Source organism: Salarias fasciatus, chromosome 11, assembly GCF_902148845.1.
Source record: "Salarias fasciatus chromosome 11, fSalaFa1.1, whole genome shotgun sequence".
NCBI lineage: Eukaryota > Metazoa > Chordata > Actinopteri > Blenniiformes > Blenniidae > Salarias > Salarias fasciatus.
Window position 1 is genome coordinate 2,692,196 of NC_043755.1, and position 27,184 is coordinate 2,719,379.

Below are 27,184 nucleotides of genomic sequence, written 5' to 3' on the forward strand. Positions count from 1 at the left end.
CGACCTGTTGCTTCACCACGTGACTTTTGTTTAAGGTTTATTAACATATTTATGCAGAAACAGCCTTAACGAGACATTAACTTGAAGCATTTATATATTTTATTGGTTGGAATCATAAAATATTCACCTCAAATAATTCAAAAACACAGTGTGTAGTTTCTGCTGACTGGGATCATCATAAATCACTGAGTTGATTTCATCGTGAGTGACCTATGAAATATTTCTGGAAAGTATTTTTGTTTAAATGTCCATGCTGGTTAGAAGCCTATGCATTAATGTAAACACAGATCTCTCTGACTGATGTCACGCCTGCTGATGGTCACAGTGCCTGGGGTCCTGGTTAGGAATGTAGGCCATTGCCATGGAAATACAGCCTCACTGTGTCCACCCTCCCTGTGATCAGTGTGTGTGACTGACGACCTTGTCATTTCAAAAATAACACCAAGGTGGTGATTGTAGAACTGGAAGGATAACACCTATTAATTATCAATAGCACAGCTCAAAGATACAGCATATTTTAATGTGTCATTTTCCAGTTTGATTGCACTTAATATCTGCTATTAAAACATTTGAAAGGACTGCAAACATGGTGAACCTGTCAAAGGAAATGCATTAGCTTGAAGAAAATTATATTCAACAGCGCTACACCCATACTTTTTTCAAAATACATTTAATTGAAGACAACACAACTCAAATAACTTGTTATTCAAGAAAACTAAATGTTTCTGATAAAACTGTGTTATATATTAAGCGCTGTGATGTTTGGTAATAAATAAACTGCTGTGCAGCCAGATATTTGTGGTAAAAACACACCAACACTTGGCATCAAATAAAAAATGTTAGGATCATGTCTTTGACTTTTACAGTGAAGCACATTTTAGTTCAGTAGCTTTTAACAAACAGTATATTAAATGATGGAATTCTTTTAAATCTTATATGTTTCATTACCAACACATTTATGCACAGGACTGCGTCTATCAAATATCTTTTTAGATTGTCTTTCTAATACAGAGATGGAAAGAAAGAGTATTCAAAAGAAAAAGCAATACTATTACACATTACAATCACTCAAAGTGTGCACTCACGCTGATGGTACAGCTTCTCTGGGATATATTTAAACACATTTTAAAAACTAAATTTGATGTGGGTGTAACGAAGTGTAACAGCTATCACAGCTGCAGTCTATATATAGAGACCCACCAGATATCTCAAATCCAAACCATCTGCCTTTCATGAGAAGTTATGCAGATGGGGCATGAATCGACACCAAAATGTTGATTCTTCAGATAGGATTATATGTCTGTCTCTGTAATTTTTTTAATCAACTATTTTTTGATAAGCCTGTCATTAATCAAAGTTAAAAAGTAATCTGCTTTTTGTGTCCTGTCTTTGTTGACAGTTGGAAAAACGACTTCCTCCCACACTAGGAGCTCCAGATTGTTGTGTTCACATGTTGGCTGATGAAGAATTATAAAGAAAACTTGTTGGCTTGGTGCATCTTAATAGTTATATTTTACATCTACTAGGAAATACATTTAGGTCCTATAAGTATCAGGTTACACTCACACATCAGGCTATAAGTCAGTGTGTAATTGTTATTGTACCAGCTCAGTCCTTCACCTGCAGATGGGAACACAGATCATTGGTATGGCACATCACGTGAGAAGTGACAGGTGTGTGCGCGTGTGAGTGCGTGCGCGCGCGCTTGCTGCCAGTGCTTGTTGTACAAAACAAAGACACTCACGAAGAAACTTTCCACCAAAAAAACCTTCGACTTTATTTGTCCTAGAACTAACATATCTTTATTTATTTACTTCCGCCCCTTCCTGGCGCGTGCGTTCCTCCTGCCCGGTCCCGCCGTGTTTATGTGTGAGTGTGTCTTTAAGAATATCAGCCTACCTGTGAGCATGATCTACAGTCAACTCTTCCCTGTTAACAGACTCAGACAGCAGTCAGGAGATAATTTTCTCTCTTTTCTTCCTCGCCCTGCTCGTCGCACCATGCGGAGCCGTGCACCTCCTCTGTGATGCGGATCGCATCTGGCGCCTCCGTGGGAACTCTGTCCAGCAGGACTCATTCTGAGGAGCAGCTCGCGCTCAATGCGGACATGGGTGTTCCTCCAGACATGTATTTCCACGCATTTTTGTTCCTGGTTGTGCAGTGTCGCCTGTGATCGCACCCTGCCCGTCATGTTTTTCTTTTCCGCGTCACTCTGATAACTTTGCGACTTCAGACCGAGACCACTTTTTATGATTTTTTTTTTTTTTTTTTTCATTAATACTATTTTTTATTTCTGGAGAAGCTGCGCCTGGATTTTTGCAGGAATGGTTCACGGGAGCGCGTCGCGTCTTGCTGCCTTTAGGAAACAACTTCCAGCACATCCGACTTCATGACCATGCTCACCAGTTGCATGCTTTTGTAAACAAATAAAGGAAGGAATAAAAAGAGAGAGCGAAACAGGGAGAGATCATGAGCAACGGCGGGATGGCATCGAAAGAGAGGCTGTACGAGCTGTGGATGTTATACTACACAAAGGTGAGTGCAAGTGCGGAAGAAGAGGAGCCCGGGGAGACACCTGTTGTTGCCTCTGGCCGCTCCGGATCAACTTTACAGCAGGATCGATACATGCTCCCGGCGCTGTGGTTGTTTACGGTGTGCACCGCGCGTCTTAAGTGGGGTGTTTTTTCGTGGGGGAGCGCACATTTTTGCGCCTGCTTTGCACAGTGACGTTTTATTTACCCTGAGGCCGAGGCTGCCCTGTGCAAACCAAGGACCCAGATCACACAGTCTGGATGGCTTTCAGGGCTGTTTCACCATCTGCTACACAATGGTTAAATGATATTATTCTAGCAGGTGAACTTTGTGTGTGTGTGTGTGTGTGTGTGTGTGTGTGTGTGTGTGTGTGTGTGTGTGTGTGTGTGTGTGTGTGTGTGTGTGTGAGACTCTGTACCTGAGATCCAGGTGTCACTGAGGCTACTTCCTGTTTCTGTTCCTGCTATAAATGTCAGTGGAATATGTCAGCTGAATTGTCCCTGATTGTTTTCCTCTCACGTTTATGGAAAGCTGCCAGCAGTTCAGTACTTTGCTACTTTATGGCTCAAATGATAAATAAAGGGAGTGCACAGGGGTGGAGTGGTGAGCTGATCCCGACTCATGGTGACTGGATCCCTGGATTAAAACTAGGCTTGGAGGCCTCTCTGTGTGGAGTTTGCATGTTCTACAGGTGCTCTGGTTTTGTCCCACAGATTGAAAACATGCATGTCAGGTAATGTTTATTGCCTTTATGGGTAGTGTTGTGGGTTTGACTCCAGGTCAGGCCCTTCTGTGTGGACTTTGCATGTGTCCCACTACACTTGCAGAGGTTTTTTTCTGGGTGTTGTGGTTTCCTGTTTGCTCATTGTCAGCTGGTATCAACTCCAGCCCCTCCGTGACCCTTGGATAGTACAGGGTTTAGATGAGAATCATTACTGAATCCTTTGAGGTTTAACCTAATTTGACTGTCCTTTAAACTCCCTGCTGGACTGTTCTGTGTGGAAGTTTGGTTGCAGATGTTGCCCCCTCAGGATGTTGCCACACCTCGGCTTTGTGGCTCCTCCTCAAGTTGTCAAACACACAGATATAAGCTGCTCTGATATAAGCAGACATGCTTTCACATCTTGCTTCTTTTTGAAGGAGAGAGTCTTGTTGGCTGTGAATAAATTATTATTATTTAATGTGTGCAGTCTGCTCTCACGCCCGAGGACAGAAAAAACAAGAAAAGAGCTCTTTCCAAGTTTGCATGCGCCCCATGCTCTCTGCTGGCGTGCAGGATCCTCTTTTATCATCACAGCAGATCCAAAGGGCTGCTCTCTTGACAATAATGTCTACTCAAATGCCGGCAACGTTTTCATGAAGTATTTTGCTCAACGATATTTTTAATTCATTTCTCTGCTTCTTACTCATAAGTACAGATTTTGTAAATTGCAAAGATGGAAAAAAAACTGCAAAATGCCCTGAATGTTAAGTAGACTAAAGTAAGAAGTTTTTAAATTAGACATTGTGGTCATTGTGAGCAGATCCCAGAAGGAGTGCGGTTCTAATTCAACCTGTTGCTTCTCCAGGCTGCTGCTGCTCTGAAAACTATTTTAGACTAACTGAAGGTTACTGGTTATACAACAAACACAACAAGTTGTGTTGGTTGCTCGCCGTCATAATCCTTCAGGGTGTGTGTGTGTGTGTGTCGTGGTGAGAGATGACCATGAGTCTGACTGTGACAGCTGTCCAGCAGCTCCTTGTGGGAGAATACTTCCTTATTGAGCCGCCTCTTGGCTTTTTGTCACATTGCTTTAGTTTCCCTCAAGGCTGAAAGAACCAAGTTTATAATGGGCTCTCTCTGAGAACGACACACACGATGCAGAATATTATTGGAGGCAGAGTTTGCATGTGTGCAAATGGCATGCCCCTCTCCACGATGGAGAGTAGCAGGGAAACGGGATTCGACTGAGCCCAAATGTCATCACCTTATGTGACTCAGAAGAATACACCCGGCTGCAGAGAGGTTGCAGAACCACTTCAGGGAACAACTGACTGCCTCTCCTACAAACGCCACCAGGTCTTTGTGTTTACTGCTTTTGTAATCTGCCTGTTTGTCAAGTTGGCACATAAAACCACCTCTTCACGTGGACACATCCCTGACTCACAAACGTCTGCGCTGTCGGACACACCGCGGAAAGTTTTGATCGCAAATCAGGACAGCCGAGCAAGAAATGTAAGCTCCTTTTAATAGGCTTTTATTAAAGCTGTAAATAAGCCCTCAGCTGATGTACATCCTGTAGCCAGCCTCACTTAAGTCTGAAAGAATTCAAGCCCTTTGTTTCAGACTTTGGCTGTAATTCTAAAAGAGAACACTTTCTGCAATCTGACAGCGTCGGCATCTGTTGAATCAGAATTCAGTGAAACTATAATGTACTAAAGGAAATTTAAAGTATGCGATCGGGCTGCAGTGAGTCCTAACAATTGATTCCAACAAGCAAGCAAGTGTATCAGCCATCGTAAGAAAGCAAAGCTTGCTCAGGCTTGTCAGTGATGAAGGAGGTCTGCTTCCTCCGATTGTGCAAGAAATCGCACACCCCGTGCGAGAGTTTTTATATCAGGGACTGATATTGTGAAAAGCTGTTCTAATCTGTAATGGTCTTGTACCAGAGCAGCAGGTGACCAAACATATTGACAGATGAAGACCGATTCATGTCTTTGATCGCAGCTTCCAGTGTTACCAGCGGGTTATAACTGAGCCAGAAGTCCCCTTCTGTGGACGTATCTGTTATTATGAATGTTAATTTAGTCCCTCGCCTTCACTGTAGACAAAGAAGTGTCCTGGTAAAGTAAACAGTTCACTTTTACTCACTAAATGTTATTGATTTTTAGGAATTTGCTGTTGTAAATATGACAGTAGAATGCTAAACAAACCGTGCTCAGAGTAAATCCAAACTCCTCCTCAGAGGGGGGAACAAAAAAAAAAAGGACATGTCTGTGCTTTTCATTGTCCTGTGTTTAAACCAGCCGTGCTGCAACTATTTCTGTGTGTCCTATCTCACGTCTGCAAATGTTTTTCAGGCCATCATGCCAGACAGGCACAGACGCACTCTGAAAGCTCTGATCTAATCACCTGGTAGCAATACTTGTCAGGTCGTGTCTGAAGACGTGTGCGTTGTGGGCACCGTTTCCCCCCCCATCGACAGATAAAATCCAGCTCTCCCTATGACTGTGACTAGTAGTTATTTTCAGTGCTTTCAGTTCAGCGCTTTGTGTATAAAGACTTGCTTAAAGATAAATATTAGTAATAAACCCAAATTTCTGTGATGTCTTTAGTCCTGCCATGCAAATAAAAGAACACTGATATTCAGTGAGTATAAACGAGCTGATATTCAGAAATTTTACTTGATCTAATCGCAATTATCAATACTTACAAGCGTCTCTGTTTCTCATGCTTAACCACCGTTTTGCTGATTATGTTGAAAATAAACAATTCAAGTCACCTCTCTGCAAAGTAAAAGCCTGACTTGTTCTGATTTTTCATTTTTGAAAATTTCTTCTTTGTTCTGTGTTGTTTTAAAATCCATCAGGAGCTTTGGGAGTGTTAATTTTTGGGTTTGAGAACAGCAGCTTATGCTCTTTTTATTGTTTCTTGCAAAATGTCCATCTGATTTCTACCAAACATTTAAACTGTTGAAACATTTGAAAATGAATTATTTGTGTATTCGGGCAGCGATCTCAGGCAACAGAACGAATGAGAAAGATCTCTGTTTACATTGATCTCATGGAACCAACGCAGCGCCTGAGATATGTGACTCACGGAACGCATGCAAACCTACAAATCTTCCAGATCATGAAACGAGTCCAAGAACAAAGAAGAGTTATATTGCAGCACTCGTAATCAACATAAACTGTGGCTGCAGTGAGTAAGATATGAGTGTGACAGAGTATTAGTGTGTTATTATCCTGAGATTCTCAGCTTGAGGGATTAATTAAAGCCTTCAGAGGTGGAGCTGGACCATGGAGACAACCCAACTGCCACAGCTGTGAAACCACCTCCTCAAGCTGCTCCGAAGACAGAATAAATCTCATTTCCTTGCGTTTGTCGCCACGCAGTCGGTCGCCTTATTATGCATCTGCCTCAGTCTCTCACGCCTTGGTGCTCGTCGATATACTGTACTCATAGATCCGAGAGCGTCGGGCCCCCGCGGCTCGCTAATGGCGCCGCGAGTCCTGTGATTGAATCCCCCTGTGTGCCTCGGTCTCCCCTGTTTACCAACATAACAGCCGACCAGGAAAATCAAAGTGCTCTTTGCTTTGACTGGTGCAGGAAGCCGAAGCGAAGCAGAATGCCAAGCAGCGAAGAGCTGCACAGCTGCTCGTCCATGTGCACAGAAAACCGAGATAAATGACACCGTTTACGGCGGCTGCAACCTCATGCTTGGTTTGTGGCATCAGCGCCGATAGTGCTTTAGTCTTGTCTTTATCTATTTTTTTTTTTCTCCTCAACCATTGAACGAAATGTAGATGGTCGAGATAATGTCGAGAAGGGCAGGCTGATACATCTACAACCAGAGATTTACAGGATTACTAGTAACTTGAAAGGGATTATTTGCAGAATTTATCGAGATTGGAGACAATAAGCAGTTTTCTAAACTAGATTTGCTTCTGCTTCTTTCCAAATTATGTAACATATTTTCTATCTGTGATTTCAAATATATTCACAGCAGTTTGTGCCCCTGTGATTGAAAGCTTTAGAAACAACGATGGATTGGACTGGATGCATTCATCTTCCAGAGAGATGTATTTGTTGCACAGTAAGTCAGCTTCAGTGACTACGTGCCAGAACGTATGCTCCCCTGACCACTGAAATATCTCTGACTTTCACAAAAAATAGAAAATAGGAAGTTTGTTTCATGTTGAGGTATCGCTGTGTGCAGCAGAGGTTTTGAAAGTGTGAGAGAACGTTTACGCAAATGGTCATTTTTGGCGAAACACTGGAATTCCTGCTAATTTTCACATTGTAAAATACTATTTTACACCTTTTGGGGTTCAGAGGTAAAAAAAAAAAAAAAAAAAAAAAAAAAAACACATAGCAAATGCTTTTTCAAATAAACTAATCAATAGTTTTTCCTTCCACTCATTGCTTGTCACCATGATTTATTAAAATGAAAATCATCATGTTGGGAAAAGGAATCCCCCGACCCAGTAGTTTCCACTCAGTGAAACGTACCGCTGTGTGTTTCGGACTCGGTGTAATCCAGTCAGGCATCAATAGCATCAGGTTACTAATTCACGTCTTGTGCTATGATCAAATTGTTAGTAATGTCAGGGAGGTGATGTTCAGTGATGTAACCTCGTTGTGATTCCCTAGAGAGCCAGCTAGTGTTGCAAATATTTCTGAGTGTCCTCAGCTGCAGTTTCAAATACCTGATTATCCAGATGTTGGAGCCACAAAACAATAAGTTCCTGCAATTTCCTGTTTTCAACAAGACAACGAGAGGTTTCTTTACGCCCAGTTTCAGTTTGATTAATGTCACTGCACCATCGTTCTTTGGTGTCTTTCAAATCAGACTTTATTTTACAGTTTGAAAGACCTTGAACTAAATTTTCTTCAGTTATAAATACAGTGCATTGTTGCATAAATTGTGAAGCGGTTGCAGTTTAGTCTCGCTCAACACATTCAGTGAAATTAGTATCACAAAGGTGCAACTTGAACTCCAGTATTCCTCCCGCAGCATCATTTTTCCGTCTTGAATTGGACGCTCCCTCGGCATGTGCCTGCTGCTTTATTGTTACAGTGAAGTTTTTTTATAGATCCCTTCCTCATATCGGTTCTCAACAAGCAGCGCAACCAAAAGAGGAAGGAGTTTGACGAGTAGGCTGAGTATGAAGGAAATAGGCTTCAGTTAAAGTGACATGTAATTTCCTGGTTGTTTGCTTCACTCTGGGGGACCAGAAACAGAAAAAAAAAGAGCGAGTCAGACGTTGGTGAGGAGTGATGTGCAGCTTCTGAGCTGCTGCTGAACTGCGGACGACGCCGACGGCTCGACTCGGACCGGGTTCTCCAGAACCTGGCAGCCTGCTCGCCCACATGCAGTGAGAGATGGACTGGCACAAAAGTCTCTGCCAGCTGGTAAAGTACATTCAGCTTTCCTGCAGCATTGAAATAGACATTGTTGCAAAAATAGTTCAATGATGAGTTGGTCTTTAACCATACAGGTCGACCTTCAGTATAACCATCGTCAGCGTGTTGAAACAGTTTTGTTGCAGCGTTGCCTCGTTTCAGTGATTATTAGTAATGTATCAGTACACATAGTTTATTTACTGTTCGTTTGCCTGGTGGTTTAGGGGAACTACCTGATGAATTCTTACACCATGTGGTGTTTGCTGTGTGATATTTGTACACAATGAGTCATTCGGAAATAACTCATGTCTTCCTTCTCATCGCCTGTCTACGTGAAGCTCCTTTATTCTGCAGGAGCGATTAGTGCACGCTCAAATATTTAAAACGTTCACGTTGCACTATCACTGAGTGCATCAGGAAACACGTCTGCACGTTTTATTTTTCCGTCATTCTGTCTAACAAAATCATCCTTTCTGAATAATCAAACTAAATGCACATGAAGAGTTAATTTAGGGTGATCTTTGTCTCCTCTGTGACATTTGTGTTGTTTAGTCTGATGCAAGATCAAGAGAGTGACGTTTGGAGAGAGGAGTGGCAGGATGTGTAGGACTGCAAAACCCCAGGCTGACGCTGTGATCCAGATCATTGTATACAAACTTGCTCACACAAGCGAAACTGTCTGTCATGACTTTATACCGCAGAAGCACGACTGAAGCAATGTCACGTGCATGGTTATACTGGTATAAAACTATTGGAATGTTATTTTCCTATCAGCGAGTGAGGAATGATGACTGAAATGAGCTGTGATTTTTATTTTTTTTTTGACCTCCCATTATGAAAAAGGAAAGAATTGGCCCATGTTTTCCTCTGTGAGCTGCTTCACTTTGCAACATCCTGTTACAAAAACAGGTCATAAGCAGTTGGGAGTACATTGTTTTAGCATATATAACCCACTTAACTTTGCAGGGGAGGAAATGAATAGACCAAAAAAAGAGTTTACCTTTTCTTTTAATGCATCATTTGCACTCACTGTTGTTTTCTAACGCTGTGGATTAGCTTCAGGGTGTGGGGACGTTTTCCATTGCCTCACATGCTGATTCTTCCTCTTTCAGAAGGATGCGAGCTACCTGCAGCAGTGGCTGGAAGCGTTCGTGGCGTCCTTTGAAAGGCTCATTGATGTGCAGTCGCTGGAGCCTCGGAGGTGACTACTTACATTATTTTTTTTCCCCCAAAACAAACTGCGCAGCCAGAAGCTCCCTCTGGTTTTTATACCCGAAGGCAGACGACCTCTGACCTTCTGCAGAGATACTGCTCCATCGTGTTTGTGCTACCTACAGTGGCCTTTTGCCATTTCGCTGCTGCCCTCCTGTCTTAGCGTGCGTGTCCATGTCCTCCTCCCACTCCTTCCTCCAGGCCGGATGAATGCAGCTCGGAGGTGCCCCTGCTCCCCGGGGAGATCCTGGCGTTCCTCAGCACTCAGTTATGGAACGGCGTGCACCATCTTTCCAATCCCCCCGAGCAAAACAGCAACACCCCCCACCCGTTGCTCCTCATCAAGTTCTTCATCATCGTCTGCAGGTGAGAGCTTCACCTGTTTCGTGTAGTTATTTCATTAAAGTATTAAGGAAAATCAATTGTAGATGCTCCTGAGCACAATTTAAAAAAAAAAAGAAAAATTGCCTACAGATACGTTACTGTGCAAAGGTTTTGGCAGGACTGACAAAAATACAAAATTCATACAAGAACAGATTTTTATAGCTTGTTTTTTTCAATAAAATTCAAAGTGAATGAACAGAAGATGGATCAGTATTAAGTCTGACTGTCATTTGTACACAACACAACAATTTATCTCAGCAAAACAGTTTGTTGAAGGAATTCTGCAGTAGCATTTTGGAAAATAAACAGATCTTCTGTGGCTTGATAAAGTTTGACTCTTTTACGGTGCAATCCCAAACAGACTCCCCCATCAGGGCTCTTTGGGGCCACATTAAAATCATCTAGGCTGTGGAATTCCTGTTTCTTTTCTAAAGCTTTGGAAGACCTTTTGCATCTCATCTAAAGAGGCGTCATCAGTTCTGGCTGAATAGTTGGGAGGGAAATATTTATACTGTAGAATCGTTGGAGTGCACAAAAGAAGCAGGTTTCAGCCACTCCTCTGTGAACCGGCCGCTCCACAGCATAAATATTAGTCTCTCAGAATAATCAGTCAGAACTGAAGAAACTTTGACTCTTTATCAGAAGATAGTTTTTCATGACATTGTTGTTCAAGCAGGTTTTTTGCACTTTGCAGCAGAGCAATCTGCAGCCAATCAGAAGGTTTCTTGATGGTAATACTGGATAAACAGTAGCATTTATTCACATAAGCCTAAAGCCTTTACATAGTACATTTCCTTTGGTTGACTATTTTCTCGGTATGGAACGACACTGAGGCATTTACCAGAAACTCATCGTTTCCTCTGATTGACTCACTGTCTTGTAAAGTCAGCTCAGAGATGAAATTAATTTCTTCCGTCTGTTTGTGCTGTTAAGCACTGGTTTGTCTTTCTTAATAGCAATCTGCTTGAATTCTTGTCCTCGTGTAGGAATATGGAGAACATCGACCCGGAGAGGACACCTGGTTTCGTTTTTGAAACTGTCAAGCTTCTGAGATTCTGTTTAGACCAGGTAAAGGCATTTCTGAGCATGATTTATGCTGAGAGATGGCTCCTCAGTTCAATAAATCCCCAGGAGAAGATTATTTTCTGCCATTTCACTAAGCTATGCAGAGATCCTGTATACAAGTATGGAGACTATGAGCCCACACTGACCTGATCTTGTTTATAGTGTTTGACATCCTCACCTTGAAGTAACAAAACTATTGAAGAGAAAAGTGGGTGTGTAGCTGGATTTGTTAGCTGTTTCGAAGGATTTTAACCCAAAATAAGTGTTTAATGCAGGTGAGTTTGAACTGAATGTGGTCCAAACTTTTTCTCTTCTTTCTTTTTTGTGCAGTTGAAGAGCGGAGAGGGCGAAACGCTGGCTCTGCAGTCGGTGGTGCAGTATGGACTCGTGCTGTTCGAGAGCCTGTTTGACCCTTATCAGACGTGGAGGAGACGCCTGGCAGGGTGAGTGCTTTGCTTCACCCTGTGTGAATGTGTGGGAGCTGGAATTCAGCCACACAAAGACTAGAAAGCTATTATAGGCATTGGCCGTCTTGCCCAACCTTTTGTGATGTGTAATACCTGGTCCTGTTGTCTCTGAAGGCTTGGAGTCGAGCGGCAGTCTTAGCGGCTGTGGCGCGCCGGCGAGGCGTGATGTGTGTGTGTGTGTGGGAGGGTGGCGGCTTTAAAGCTTTGTGTGTTTCAGGGAGGAGGTGAGTTTGCTGGAGAGGAACAAGTATAAGTTCTCGCCGCTGGTCATGCCGGAGGCGCTGCCGGCTCTCTTCCACGGTGAGACACTCCCTCTCAGCTGAGCTCCGTGCTCAGCTTTTGCTGCCCCGACCAAAACTCAGGCGTTTCGCTTCGTCTTTGCTTCATATAAAAGCAAATAAATAGCCAGTCCAGTTGGCCGATATGTTCATGTTTGGCAAAACACTCCATCTAATTATCAGGTCCCGATCAGCAGCCCTGTGCTCTGTAATTATAGCATCCCATTTGATCAGTGACTGCTGATCTGTGAGCCGTGGGGGAAATCACAGCCCGGGCAAGTTTCAGTATGTCTAAATTTTCAGAGGATTATAGCCCGATGCCAAGTTTTAATTGGAAACGTTCAGAGCTAATTGTGTAATGCCTTTCTAATTAGTAAAGCTTAAGCCTTTCTTTTTGACGTAAGTGAATGATTGCACTGATATCGCAAAGGAAATTCACAGTAGCATTACAACATGGGCAAATACCTTCAGTTTTTTGGACATTTAGCTTTTAGGACCTGGACAAAGCCGGTATAACAGATGAACAAATAACTCGATGTGTATTGTTAAGTTCCTAATAACTGAAGGGTTGGTTTGGAATACATATTAACAGCAATGTTCCTGTTGTGATGTGGTTTAAATGGTGGATTGCTTTGATTGTCTTTACACAGAAAGTCTACAAGAAAGTGAGAAGATCCCGAAGTTGCTCACTCTCAGACTGGTCCATCTCCAAGGTGCCGTCATCAGTGGAGGAAAGGTCCGTCTCATCACTGATCGTTTTCACAGTCTGTTTAAACACCTTCAAGTGCAAATGCAATGTAAACCTGCTTATGTGTCTGTGTTGTAGAGAAACGGCCTTCTGTCCATCAGCCCTCACTTTGTGGAGGACCTGTTCTCCGTCCTGCGGGCGTGGTGCTGCCAGACCTCCCCTGAACCCAAAGACACCAAGCTCCCGCGGCTGACTTTGCAGTGCCTGACGGCGGCGATCCACCTCCTGCACGCCAGCAGCCCCGTGGAGAGGCAGGTGGAGATCAGGACCATCCTGGAGAGCTACTTCCAGCTCCTCAACTGGAACCGTCCGCTCCTCGAGCAGGAGGACAGGCAGGACTGGGAGGACAGCCTGATCTCGCTCCAGAGTCAAATGCTGAGTAAGGAAGTGTCCACAGGGTCTCACACACTCAGCTGCGGTGTCAATATTTAGCCGTTTCGGATAATCAAGGCGATGTCTCACTTTCTTGTCAACTTCAGCTGCTGTTCCTGAGATCCTGCAGTGTCCCGACAGGCCCGTCCTGCAGGCCGTCTTCCTCAACAACAACTGCTTCGAACACATCATCAGGCTCATACAGAACAGCAAGGTCAGCCAGCACAGACGTGCCTGTGTGTGTGTGCGTGTGTGTGCGTGCTCTGTTCAGCTGTCCTGATAAAAAGCCCTCCTGTCAATCCGTCTGTCACCTTTTTTTTTTTTTTTTCTCGTTGTCTTGTCTAGTTCCTACCACATCTGCAGAAATGTGTCATCTGCTCTCCAACCCTCTTCTGTCAGTCAATGGAAAATGTCATAAAAGTGCAGGAGCTCATTAAACCTGTGGCCCTGCAGCTGTACAGATACCAAGATCACTGCTGAGTTTACTACTCCTCTCATAAGACTTCTTTTTTTCTAATTGTCCCTTGTGTTGCTGTGTGTGCTTGCCTGTGTCTGTACATCCGGCAGCTCTTTCAGAGCAACAGGCGTAGGCCGGAGAGTGAATGTGACCTCACGACACGTTTACTCACTGAGGTCGAACTGGACCAGGTATTTTCCCTCCTAACTCAGGGACTAGTGTTACTAATAGTGTTACTGTTGGTTTGTCAGCAGGAAACTCAGCCGTCCAGGCTCTAGCTACGCTGAACCCATTCGACAGGAAGCTTTAAGTCAGGAAGTCTGTCTCGCTCTCATTTGTAAATGAAGCAGGTAGCGCAACTAAGGAAGACCGTTTCTATCATTTTTCTGTCGGTACACGTGTCTACTCTTAGCCTGTGTTGTTGATATTTTAAATAACTGGCTCCTCTTACATGGGTTTATTTGCATCACATCCATCACTGCGAGCTGATTTCCCTGCTGACAACGCTGGGCTGGGGGAACATGATGTGTTTTTCATTGTGCACGAAATGCTTGTTTCCTACGCACGTCCCTTCTTCTTTTCCTTGTGTTTGGGGCTGCTCTCTCATGTGACTGGTGGTGCTGATATAAAATGGTTCTGGCTCATGTCCTGGAGTTTGACATTGCTTCATTTCCAGCCGCAGTTGCGTTCTGCCTCAGTTCTTTCTTTCTTTCTTTTTTTCTTTTTTTTTTTTTGTGGTTGGTTTATTAGTTTTTGCATGTCGGGGCCTATCAGTAATTAACAAAGAGGTGCTTGTGTGGTGACTGGTACAGCAGCGCACTGACTTTGACCAAGGCTGTGCCGGTCTTTGCAGAGTGGAAACGGTAACACGCTGGTCTTCCTCATTTTTCTTTCAGTGCTCTTTCTTTTGATGTGGGATCGGTGTGCTCTGGTCATTTCCATTTGAAATTAGGCGGTGCGCTGGTTCTGATGTATAATTCTAGAGACGACATTAAACTGCACCTCCTTGTTTTGATGTAGGTCTGGGAGAAGGAATCGGACAGTATTACAGTTCACGCCCTGGGAGTCCTCACAGCTATAATGAGTAACTCACCTTCGGCTAAGGTACAATCCTAATGCGTATTCTTCCTGCATGTCTTTTATTCAATATTTTACCACACGCGCCTGCAATGGCATCAATAAATAAATGGCCATTGATGGAGGAAAGCTCATACTGTTTCTTTCCCATGGATGGAAGTGTGCCAGCTAGTTATCCCCAACGGAGCAGCTTTCTTCAGCCTATTTCTGTCTGCTCCCCCCTCAGGAGGTTTTCAAGGAGCGGATTGGCTACTCCCAGCTGTTTGATGTGTTGAAAAGTCAAGGTCAACCCACCAAAAGACTTCTGCAGGAGCTGATGAACATGGTGAAATACGCAGTTCTTCGTAGCTCATATTGACGACCTTGGGCCAATTTCAAATATTTTAATTAATTAACCTTAAAAAATTCTTATTTGACCAATCCGTACCTTCTCTTCATTCTGTCTTCAGGCTGTAGAGGGCGAACATGCCCACGCTCGTCACCTTGGCATCAGCAACGACCAGCCGTTGCTGCTGCTCCTGCAGTGGCTCCCTGACCTGTCGGGTCAGCGGGACCTTCAGCTGCTGGTGGCCCAGTGGCTGGCGGCGGTGTGCGGCGGCTCGCTGTCCTGTCGCACCGTGGCCGTGGAGGCGGGCATGGTGGGGACTTTGCTGCAGGTGCTCTCGGAGCCCCAAAATCTGGACAGGCAGTGTGCGGACGCCCTGCTGGGCCTCCTCCAGGACTTAGGTTCCTTGTGCCTGAGACCCACGGAGCTGAAGAGCCTCCTGCTGCTCCTCAGGGTGGATCAGGACGATGGCGCGGCAGTGGGCAGGGTCCACCCCTACTGCACTCGCATCATCCGAATGTTGTCGGCCATGGCGGCCAGAGAAGGCCAAGAATGTGCCTTGCGATATTTTGATCTCACACCCCCCATGGCAGGAATTATGGTTCCCACGATCCAGCGCTGGCCGGGCAGTGCGTTTGCTTTTCACGCCTGGCTCTGCCTCAACATGGAGTTCCCCAACCATCGCAAACCTTCCGTCACCTCAGTCACAGGAACGTCGCACGACTTCGGAAAAGGACCACGCAGGAAGCAGCTGTACAGGTATTGAAGAGCTCATTTTAGACTCTACTGAATGCGGTGTCTGCAATACTTGACAGACTGCTCTTTTTGTTTTTCTTTTGGCGAAGTTTCTTCACAGCAAGTGGAACCGGGCTGGAGGCCTTCTTCACCATGGATGGCGTGCTGGTGGTGGCTGTTTGCACTAAGAAAGATTACATGGCTGTGGCGCTGCCGGAACACCCACTGACCGACTCAGGCTGGGTGAGTAAAGACAAAAATATCACCATAAACATGTGTGATAATAGTTTTCAAATTAATATGGTTTAGATCAGAGGTCTGCCACCAGTTCTGGAGCTGCATGCGGCTCTTTACCCTCCGTAATGGCGCCCAGAAACTCTCACAATAATCTCTGTAGATAAACATATTACTCTTATTTTATTTCTGCCACGCAACCAACAGTCTTTCAAAGAGAGTGCTTTCGCTCAGTGCAGGGTGATAAGTGCAACACTTAAATGAATTTGTTCAATATTTGTCAACTAATATTTTGGTAACCTGCCTGCTGCCTTTCACTGCAGGTGATAAGTGTGGCGTTTCTAGCTGAACCTGCTGAATAAATCCAAAGAAGTATTGCTTGAGAGGAAAAACAGCAAGTTTCATTCTGTGGAGAATGACTCATTTTCTACATCTGGCGAAAAAACCAACAGTCTAAACAGCTAAAACTACTAACATCGCTACAACAGATGTAACAGCAGAAGCCTTTAGACAGGATAAATGGTTAAAAACTCAAAGAAAATGTCAATAAAGAGACATAAGTTGGTATTGAAAATGGTTATCTTGGGTGATTAGACACTGAAAAAGGTCTGATAATCAAAAGCAGACTCATGAATGTTCTCCCCTGTCGTTCTGCTCCCAGCATTCAGTGGCGATCGTCCACGTTCCGGGCCGGCGTCCATTTGGTCAAAACGTTGTCACCATCTACGTTGACGGAGAGCAGCGTAAAACTGCTCAGCTCCGCTTTCCCTCTTTCAGTGAGGTAAATCTAACTCCAATCCAATATATTCTGAACAGCTGTGTCGTTGCTGAAAGCACAGGCTAACGTTCCCTCTTTGTCCCCCGATTCACCCGAATCTGCTCCCGAAGCCTTTCACCTCCTGCTGCATCGGCTCCGCCGGCCACCGGACCACCACCACCACCACCTCCCCCAACCTGAACACGCCCGTCTCTCCCAATCCCGCGCCGGAGTTTTCCTTCCCGCCCCACACGCCCGCTCTCATCCGCTCCCAGTCATTCCCAGCCTCCTTTGCGGCGGGCCGCTGGGGGGCCCTGCCGGACTCGACGGTGCACACCATCCCGGCGGGGCTGCAGGACACGGAGTGGGGGACGCCCACGTCTCTGGACGGGCTGCTGGGCACCGCCTTCATCTGCCACGAGGCCCTGCAGCCCGCCCAGACGAGAGCTCTGCACGCGGCCGGTGAGGCGGGGCTCCACCTTTCATCCACATCACACACATTCACTTATCACCAATCACATTTCAGCAGATCCACTAATAAAAACAGAACCGTCTGAGTGACCAGGCAGTCAAAAGAGTGCTTCGTGCTTCATGAGGGCCTTGCGTCGACCCGGGGATGTTTGCATATTTTATGACCTGTTGGCTTTCTGCTCCTCGTCGCAGGCCCAAACCACGTGTCTCTATTCAAAGCAGAGGGAGAGATATCTGATCTCAACAGCAAGCTGCTGCTCTATTACACTCCACAGGTGACCCCTCCAACACTCAGGAAAACCTTCATACTGAAAGATGCGACAAATAATAGAAATACAAATTAATGTGTGTGTGTGTTTTTCAGGCATTTAAGAGTCAGATTTGTTTGGATCTGGCTCCTAATCACCTCTACGATGGCCGACTTACAGGACACAGGGTTGTGAACTGGGACATCAAGGTTAGATGAGAGATGTTTATTAAATTCAGCAGAATAATTTTTGCAGTGTTCTTTCCTTTTGCGTTGTTTTTATTTTTTTGCTAAAACCTTTGTTGTTCAGTTCGTGTCTGATCCATGTAAGCATCTTCTTTGCTCTCTCTCTCTCTATTCTACCTCATTCAATGCAGGAGGTTTTGAACGTGGTTGGGGGCATTGGGGTGTTGCTGCCCCTGCTCGAGCAGGTGTGTGAGGCGGAGCAAGTCTACAATGGCGGCCAGGAGACCTCAGACTTGCTGGGACCGGAGCTCACCTCGCCCAGAAGCGCTGCTGCCATGCTGCTGCCGCTCAACAAATCCGCAGGTCAGCTCCGCTGTGCCTCGCTTCTCATTTCATCCTTTCATTGCCACTATGTGCTAGAAGAAACCTCGTTGCTAGTTCACTGAGCCACTGACTTCTGGGAAGGCCGTTTCCAACCCAGAGTATCAGAAGTGAGTCACTAATTAATGCTTCTCGCAACACTATCTGGTTGCTGGTTACCGCGCCCTGAGTGTGTAAAGCTCTGAGAAGTGATTTGAATTTCATTTCTTGGTACTTGAGACTTGAAATACCACTTCATTTAATTATGTTGACTTGAGGCAGTGATCTGAAAGGTTGCTTATCTCGACGTATGAGTCAACCAAGCGAAACTATCTGCATGCATGTTAGAAAAAGTTTAATAATGCTATTTATGCATTCAGGCCTTTTTTAATGTACATTCTAATGAGTGTTATTTATTAAGCATGCCTTTCAAAGTGATTTTATCTTCTTGTTAATGGTGAAAGGTGAAATTCTATATACATGAAGTGTTAGACAACCCTAATAAAGACTGTTGAATCATTGCGAATTGGTAAAATGTTTTTCTCAAAAGTGAAACAAATATTCAAACCGTATCGAGTCGTGACTCATTTGGAGAGATGATAGTATAGTGCTTTGTAATGCACAAATGTGACTGCGGGTATTACAGGAAGTCTGAAAACTTCTCTTGCCCTTTTTTTTTCTCTTCTGTTTTGCTCAGAGAGCAGACTGGAGAGAAACAGCATCGCTGCCTTCCTGCTGATGGTGAAAAACCTGATTCGTCATCACTCCGTCAATCAGGAGAGCCTGCTGCAGTGCCACGGGCCGAGCATCGTGGGAGTCATGCTCAGCAAAGTAAGTGGCCCCCACTCGCCCGCCTGTTCCGGCAAGTGGGGACTAATTGCAAGAACAAGGAGCGCTGATTTAGCATCTGAGAGTGAATATCTGACCTTTTTTCCATTGTATTGCTGCGGTGTAATCGCTGTGTAATGAATGGCTCTGGTGGCGTTGAAACAGAAGGGGCTCTTTCAGAATGACGGTATCAAACGCTTCTGCGGGGGAAATTATGTGCTTCATCAGATTGTGCGATCTCTTTTTCTCCGAATGACAAACAAGGCAAACTGCTTCAAAACAAAATGTTTATAAATCTGTCGAAACACTGTCAAACACTAATTGTGCACTGAACATCACATTTTTTTTATCAAACCCCATCAGTCCTGCCAATTTTTTTTTTTTAACAAGTTTTAATTTTTATGGTGTTTGCTGAATTTTAAGCAGATCTAAGTAGTCATAATGGCAGATTTCTACTGACATTACTGTTATACTAATGAGTAGCAATGCCAACTTCTTTACTAATTAAAGATTAACAGATGATAACAAATGATAGATTTTCCTTTACCGTAGAGCCAGATAGCTGTATGTGATGCTGCGCCACGTCAAATAAAAAACATCTGCAGTAGCTGTTACCCAATCAGGTATCTGGGTTAGTAAAGCCCTCCTCCAGATTCATGAGAACATAGATTATGTTGTTCTCAGCATATTACCAGAGATGTGAATCATCAGTGGTTGCAGGCACTGCTGCAGCTCTGACATGCTCGCTCGCTGCCAGGATATGTTGCAATGTACTTAGTCAAGGTGGAGCATCCTGTAAAGACGCGATGTCCTCATAACCAGAAAACCGTGCCCGCTGTGGAAATGGTAAAGACGGCAACATGTGTGTCTTAACAAATAGGGGCCCACCGTGCCACTGACCCGTCTTGTTCCCTCTTGTGCAGGTTCCCGGCAACATGATGGACATGAATGTTTTGATGGCCTGTCAGCTGCTGCTGGAGCAGGTTTTCAATGAGGGCAACAGTCCACTCCTGCAGCAACTCTACCAGCACCTGCTCTTTAATTTCCGCATCTGGACCAAAAGCCATTTTGCCGTTTGTCTGGGTGAGGCACAAGTAGCCCTTCTGCCGCTGAGTAATGCACCTGTGAACCTTTTCATGTCTGCCGAAGCTGTTTGTGGCTCTTTTATGTATGCACACAAGGCCGCGCCGAAAAAAAGAGCAAAAGCTGCTCGAACACAATAGAGCGGCGATAGAGTACATCAGTGATTCAGGTTCAGGTTGTAGAAAGGATTAAAAAGTGAATCTGTGCCCGAAGCGCCTCTTCAGTACCCTGTTTTGTAAATTACAGCAATTTTTCAGCACGACCTTGAACACTGGTTTGGCATTTTTAAATGTCACCCTGAGGGGAGTTAACAAATGTACTTTTTTTTTTCTTTTTTTTTTTTCCTCCTTCCTCTTCCAAAGCTCATGTGCAATACCTGATGTCTGTGATAAACAAAAACAAGCAGCGGCTGAAGAGGAGGTACGGGGTTCAGTACATTCTGGATACCATTCGGACATACTACAGGTGAGCCTTCCGGTGTGAGATGAGGACACGGATGAGTGAATTCACACATGATTATAATAACTCACACCTACTCAGCTGCAGTGTTAAACATCCCATGCTTCATTTTCATGCGTTCGCTGTCATTTCTGTGTTTATGTCTGTGGCCTCAGTGTGGAGAAAGACGGCAGCTCTCTGTCTGACGAGAAGCAGACAATTCGGACGTCTCTCTTCACGCTGCTGAAAGACTTTCTGAAATCTCCGACGACAGAGGAGCTGCACAGCCTCCTTGGCTACATTGTGACTGTGCGAGAGGAGCAGCAGGTCAGACTCACGACCTTCCCGGTGTGATATTTCACAGTCTTTTTACTTGATGCTCTTTTTTTTTTTTTCATTCAAACTGTCTCCTGTCTTTCTGCCGTCGCGGATCAGGTGGTGAGCGCCCTGGACGTGCTGTATGAGCTGCTGAGGAGCAGCCCTCCCCGCGAGCAGGTGCAGGCCGTCCTGCTGGAGTGGGGCGTGGAGCAGCTCTACAGTCTGCTGCTCACCACAAGCTTCGGGGATGAAGCCAGAGAGAGAGTCTTCAGGGTGAGGAAACCTCGACCTCCCTCCCGTTCGCCTTTTTGTGCAAATCAAAACGCGGACAAAGCTCACGAACTTTCCCTGTGACGTTGCAGGTTTTATACAAAATCCTCAAGAGCGAGCGAGTGTCTGAGCGCAACAAGCAGCGCATTAAATTGAAGGATTTCGGCTATCTTGGCCTTGTTTGTTTTCTTGAAGACGTTCCTGTAACCATGACAACCGTGCGCTGTCTGTACGAGCAGGTCCTCGCTACAGGTAACAACACAAGAACTATTCATCCGTCCTCTGTGCTTCTTAATCCAACTTTGGGTGACATGGTACTGAAGGCAGGGCCGATCCTGGTCGGGCCTCCAGTCTGTTACAGAGAGAGACAGTCACACACATTCCTGCCCGCAGGCAGTTCACCAGTTAACCTGAAACGTGGGATTTTTTTTTGCGCTGTGTGAGAAAACCTTTACACTAACTGCTGGTATCGTCACTATGAGGCCAGCATGCAGCTCCATATGACAGCAGGGTTTTGTGGTTCAATTTAAAATGATTTTGACAGATGTGTTGCTGCTGCCTTCCAGATGCAAGTCCAAATTTCCGTGACCTCCTGGCTGTGGTGTGCCTGTCCCATCGAGCTGACCTCTCTGTCCGATTGGACGTCTGCCGCAAGGTCAGTCCTCCTTTCAAAATTAATTCTCTGCCTGTTAACGTTTCACTGACGTACTGATGAAAATCAGTCATTTGAGTGATGAAAACAGTCCCTCTCTCACTCATTCCAGCTTTTCCATCTGATCCACTCCAATGAGGACTGCGTGAAGCAGCTCGCCAAGCAGCCCGGCTGGCAGGACGTTCTCACCAAACTCTACGTCAAAGAGTCCTACGCTTCCTACGCCGCCAGCATCGCCGACTCCGGCTCCCATGGCTCCCACGGCTCCTCGGACCCGGGCTGCCGGCCCCCGCTGCGCAGAGACGACGCCCTGGTCATCGAGGACGCGCACGCCGACATCTTCCTCAGCTACCGCGGCCTGCAGGACGTGGAGGACGAGGACGAGGAGGACGACGGTGGCCAGCGGGACGTTTCAGAGGGATTCTCCGATTTGTCCCAGTCGCCGTCCAGCGGAGGTGGAGGAACGCTGAGGAATTTCACCGGCTCCATCCATTTTCGGTCGTTTGACTCGGTGGATCAGGACAGCCACTCGTCCATCACCTCCAATCCGGTCGATATCGCTTCGCCTCACCCCGACGAAGAGGGCAGGGACTACCAGCCTCTGTCTCCGTTTGGTACATCGCCCTTCGATTTGGACCTGGGCGGCTTCGGCGAGACGGGGTCTCACACCCCGGCAGGCAGTCTGACGAACACGCCGTCTCCTTTGGAGCAAGGCAAGCCGTTCCCGCCGCTCAGGCCCAGGAAGTGCTCCAGCTTGTCCAACGTGCTCGACGATATCAGCTACGGGACGGACCCTCCGACCGGAGACACCATCTCCAATACGTCCAACCCACAGGTCTGGCTGCCGTTTGAGATCACCAGGCTGAATATGGATTTTTAAATGAACCAACGATCTGTCTGAGATGACATTTTGAAGTGCTCTCTCTCTGACCACAAGCTCTCTGCGTTACAGCAGACCCCTGAGGAGGAGTTGTGCAATCTGCTAACCAACATCGTCTTCTCTGTGTTGTGGAGCGGCAGCGGGGCAGAGGGAGCAGAGGATGTGGTTTGGAGAGAAAGAGGACAAGTGTTTTCTGTTCTCACCAAACTGGGCTCCTCCTGCCAGCTGGTCCGTCCTCCTGACGACATCAAACGCAGGTCAGTTACATTGATTTCAGCGTTCACTTCCCCTCAGAGGAGAAAGACTTTGATTCAGCGGCGTGGCTCTCGTGCGATAAAGTAACATGAAACGCAACTTTCATCCGCTTCACTCTTTGTCTGAGCGTTTATAAATATATCAAAGTGACGTGTCCATGGGCTTCTTTGTTTTCCACGTGTCTGCAGTCTTTTGGAGATGATGCTGGAGTCGTCTCTGTCAGACCTGAGAGTTGCCCAGGGAGTGACGCTGCCGTTTTGCCCCAGTTTGGTTCGACTCCTCCGGCTGCTGCAGGACTTCCTGTTTTCTGAGGGTACAGACAACCAGGCAGTGTGGAGTGAAAAGGTAGATCGCCTGAGTCCCATGGACTAATGACTCTTTTTTTTGTCACCTTTTATTAATCCCATCATTGAACGGTGGAATCCACCTCGATAAAGTCTGGTTGTGAAAATCGCAGAGAAGATGTAGGATTTTTAAGTCCAGAAGTCTGTTGTTTCATGTGAATATTAAAAATATGCAGACCGAGCTGAAAAAAAGCAAACGCATCGACATGACAGCAGAAGGATTTATTAACATGGATCAAGTCAAAGCCCAAAAATGTCAAGTTATTAGATTTCACTTCCTCTTCTTTCCTTTGAATGTGCTCATTGTGAATCTTATTGTGTCTGAGTCTGTGTCTGTGTCTGTGTGTGTCTGTGCAGCGACAGGCTGATCAGAAATACAGTGGGACAGGAAATATCTTCTTAAAGTCCTGTGTCCAAGCATTTTATGTCTTTATGGAACGACAGCAAAGAATGAGAGAAAACAGAAATGGAATGACATCAGCTAGTGTTTACTGTGCAAGAAATACAAGTAGTGTATGAAATTATCTTATGAAAATCTGATTACTTTCAATATTTATTAAAATGTGTAAATGTGTTCATTATATTGAAACTGAACTTCATTTTGAAAGACTTGTTGAATTCATTGATACGTTTGTGTTTACAGACATTATAAAAACTGGTATTGAGCAGTTTGTGAAATTTGTTAACTTCTGTTGTTGTTGTGAACATAGACAAACAACCACTTTAAGTACCACCAGGGTTTAGGGGCTACGTGAGTGATTACTAACAACAGGAAAAAAAAAAAAAAACGAAAATATTTATAACTACTACTTGTCTCTTGGTTGATCCAACCTTTTTTCTCCTCTCTGACCGCTGACCTTTGCTTCAGCTTTACCCTTGACCTCCCAAAGGTTCAGTGGACCTTTTAACTCGGTCAAGCTTGCTGTTTTCAGTTTTTTGGTTTTATATCTGTCATTTTCAGTTGCTTTGGATTTCTCTTCTCTAACCGACCACAGCAAATGGGAGTAAACAGGAGTAAGCGCCCCCCTCGCTCTGTTTGTTGAACAAACTGAGTTGAAAATGATTTTTCGGTTACAGCAGAATTACAGAGCATATCGGTGCCGTGCAGCCAGACAGTAATTGGTTTCTGCAAATGCTGTTCTCAGTTTAAATTATTGATGAATTTCAAAAGCTCACATCTCAGTGCAGCATCTCCTTCCTCTCATAAGTTTCTTTTGCTGAGAAGTTTTGCGTTAACTTTCTTCGTTTGGCTGAGTACGTTGAATGTTGGGTGAAGAATCTGCAGGTCTGAGTCCTTCCTTTCACCATGAAATTAATTTGACTCATTCTAAATGTTGGGTTCATGTTTTGTAATTAGTATTTCTTCATTTCAGCTCTACGTGAGTAAAGGAAATGTTGAAAACCAATATTGGAGCCTTTGCTTTCTGACATGCTAAATACAAAGCCAAAGTATTCGGGTGTGGCTGTCAGTATTGTGAGTTACTGTCTTAAACACGAGGCCAAAAGGTCTTGTTTGTGTCTTCCCGGAGGGTTTGGAGTCGTGGCTGGGTGTAGGTAGGAGCTGACTCACCTTTTTAAATGCGGGCTTAGTTGTATTTAATGTACTGAATGACTTCATGCTCAGCTTGAGAGTCGAAGGTGTGGAAACAGGTCGGGCCTTTTTGACGAGGCCCTTTTGTTGACGGCTGTTGTTGCATTGCAGATCTTCGAAGGGATGGTGAACCTGCTGGACAGGTTGCAGGCCTGGCATAGCACCCCCGGCAGCCCGGGGAACACCGAGCTCAAAGAAATGGCTCAGATTGGCCTTCGGATCATCACAGGATACATCCAGCAGCAGCACTCGCAGGTCAGCGGAACCCACAGCTCCATCCGTCAAGAACCGTCAGCCATCAGCTTTCTCTCATGATGCACAGATTTCACAACTCCAAGCCATTATCAAGATTGAAAGCGGCATCAAATCATTTTAAAGTGATTTACAATATTTATTTAGCCTGATAAGTGCAGTCAGATAAAGTCAGTTTTGAAATACCAGGCCTTCTATGGGTTTCACTGCTTTTCAAAGACATTGCAGTCATTCCTCGGAGGGAGTGTTCTGTATGAAAGGGCAGCTCCTCTCTGAGTTACGGCTGCTGCTGCTGCCGCCGCCGCCGCCGCCGCCCATCGTCATCCTGTAGGATCAAGCGAGTAACCATAAATGAGCTGAAGGGTTTTTGACACATGCTGCTGAATCTGTTCCTCTCCAAAGCATCATGTCTCCCACAAAGACGTTTTTTTTTTCAAAATGTCACATCATTGATGAATGAATGTAATTTCACACTGCTGATCACTATTGCAAAAAAAAAAAAAAAAAAACAGCCTGAGGCTGCTGTAGTTGACTCAGTTTAGGAAATAAACCACAAATGGGACAAAGCTTTTAAGTCTAGTGTTGGAGATGAATTAAGTTAATTAATGACAATTTAAGTCAATTTTGAAAACTTTATCCAGAACTTCATTCTGCTACTGTTAAATAATTAAGATTCAGCTCAAAGTTATACACTATATATGTTGGCAGCCTTTACAAAATACTAGTATTTGTGTTTCATTTAATGCTGTTGACTTAAAAAAAAAAGTTATTCTATTTAGTCTACATGTTTATTTTTCCCCACTGAAACTTTTATTTTATTTTTACAAATTTTCCGTCGATAAAGCAATCAATAGTTTTGAAAGTTGGAGCCATCAGACCCTTGATTTCTTCCTGCTCAGCCCACACTATGAAAGCCACTGTTCTGAAAAGACCATAAATAAGAATTGTAATAAAAAAGTTAAAAGACCAGTGTATCATCCCTGATGTTCTCTATAAGAAAAATTATTTACTTTCTCTATATTGAACCAACATTATAACACTTTTACTAAAATAATGATGTTCTCTTAGCAATTGAAATTGTTTTGCTGATTTTATTTTCATGGAATAAGAAAATGAATGACAGTGGCCTGTTGCCTCCCCAGGTGTGTGTGATGGCCTACGTGAAGCTCCACAGCCTCCTGCAGACCGTGCTCTGCCTGAGCTGGGAGGAGGTCTGCTTCCTGCTGGGTCGTCTCGGTGCCCCCTTGTGTTCGGACGGCGTACTGGACGAGAGAAACTGCAGGCCGTCCGACACTTTCTCCCATCTGGTGCCCATCATGCGCACGCTGCTGGACCAACACGCCGACCCCGTCACCCTCCAGAGCCTGCTGCCCAACCTGCCCGTCACCAACGGCAGCACCACCTTCGCCCAGGACCTGAAGGATTTCTCTCACACCGTGGAGTGGAAGGAGTTTTACCAGCTGAAGGTGAAACGAGCCTTTTCCTCCGTCTTTGGTTTGTCTGTAGTCGTTCATCATCTGGCTGTCACACTGTGTACTCTGGGGATTTTTCACATGCATTTCTGACATTACCTCCCTGGAAGTCCGTCGGAAGTCTAAATTCAAACTTTCCAATAACATAAAATAGGAAGAATAACTAAATGTATGTTATGAAAGTGAGCAACATGCCTGCGCCGTGCCGAGAAGGGTTTTCTGGCTGACCCCCGGCGTATTTAAAGCAGAGATCAGTTTATACTTGAACTTGTAGTTGACATATTTTATGAACAGATGCCAAACAGATGCTCTGTTCTGGAGCCGAATGCAGATTTATCACTGCTCTCCGTGGCAGCGTGTGTTCATAAATCTGCTTTTGTTTAGATTACTTATGTATACAGATCCCACTATACATTAACCGGTATGGAATCACTTCATTGTGACAGTTTTGAACCTTAGCCAAAGCAGTTTTCTCGTTCACTTCGGTGGACGCGTCCTGTCGGTCTGCTTATATTTTAATAACGTAATGGCTTCCTGAAACATGTGTGCATTTTCAGGAGGAACAGGAAAAAAAAACCCTCCTGCTGATTTGAGAGAGCTACGGTGGAAATTAGGAGAAAAAAAACAAAACAAAAACATGCAAGATTAAGTCTCGTAAGGAATCAAACCAGGACTTTAGTCCCTGACAAGCCAGTGTGTTAACCACTCAACCACTGTTTCACAATAACTGACCTTTCATTTAGGAAAAGAAGGGAAGTTGTTGCTTCTTCCCGGCAAGGTCTTATCTT

The 27,184-nt window shown here is 44.9% G+C and overlaps 1 protein-coding gene across 4 annotated transcripts in view; it reads left to right on the forward strand.

Moving 5' to 3' along the window:
* The first annotated feature begins 1,925 nt into the window (after positions 1-1,925).
* Positions 1,926-27,184, forward strand: part of nbeal2 (neurobeachin-like 2) — a 35,304-nt gene continuing 10,045 nt past the window's right edge. The window contains exons 1-31 of one of the 4 annotated variants that reach the window (XM_030102492.1): positions 1,926-2,535; positions 9,751-9,839; positions 10,052-10,216; positions 11,221-11,302; positions 11,630-11,742; positions 11,984-12,066; positions 12,695-12,780; positions 12,871-13,171; positions 13,272-13,378; positions 13,732-13,812; positions 14,642-14,725; positions 14,925-15,023; positions 15,148-15,782; positions 15,869-16,001; positions 16,654-16,773; positions 16,881-17,211; positions 17,413-17,495; positions 17,585-17,677; positions 17,845-18,016; positions 18,711-18,844; positions 19,765-19,924; positions 20,287-20,389; positions 20,539-20,689; positions 20,798-20,953; positions 21,043-21,202; positions 21,517-21,605; positions 21,715-22,437; positions 22,555-22,739; positions 22,926-23,082; positions 24,784-24,927; positions 26,067-26,390. In XM_030102492.1, the coding sequence (XP_029958352.1) occupies positions 2,470-2,535; positions 9,751-9,839; positions 10,052-10,216; positions 11,221-11,302; positions 11,630-11,742; positions 11,984-12,066; positions 12,695-12,780; positions 12,871-13,171; positions 13,272-13,378; positions 13,732-13,812; positions 14,642-14,725; positions 14,925-15,023; positions 15,148-15,782; positions 15,869-16,001; positions 16,654-16,773; positions 16,881-17,211; positions 17,413-17,495; positions 17,585-17,677; positions 17,845-18,016; positions 18,711-18,844; positions 19,765-19,924; positions 20,287-20,389; positions 20,539-20,689; positions 20,798-20,953; positions 21,043-21,202; positions 21,517-21,605; positions 21,715-22,437; positions 22,555-22,739; positions 22,926-23,082; positions 24,784-24,927; positions 26,067-26,390 (5,409 nt within the window). In that variant the 5' untranslated portion in view covers positions 1,926-2,469. Of the gene's footprint in view, positions 2,536-8,480; positions 8,648-9,750; positions 9,840-10,051; positions 10,217-11,220; positions 11,303-11,629; positions 11,743-11,983; positions 12,067-12,694; positions 12,781-12,870; positions 13,172-13,271; positions 13,379-13,731; positions 13,813-14,641; positions 14,726-14,924; positions 15,024-15,147; positions 15,783-15,868; positions 16,002-16,653; positions 16,774-16,880; positions 17,212-17,412; positions 17,496-17,584; positions 17,678-17,844; positions 18,017-18,710; positions 18,845-19,764; positions 19,925-20,286; positions 20,390-20,538; positions 20,690-20,797; positions 20,954-21,042; positions 21,203-21,516; positions 21,606-21,714; positions 22,438-22,554; positions 22,740-22,925; positions 23,083-24,783; positions 24,928-26,066; positions 26,391-27,184 lie in introns of those variants that run through there. The other 3 variants (XM_030102493.1, XM_030102494.1, XM_030102495.1) reach the window with 3 other exon arrangements.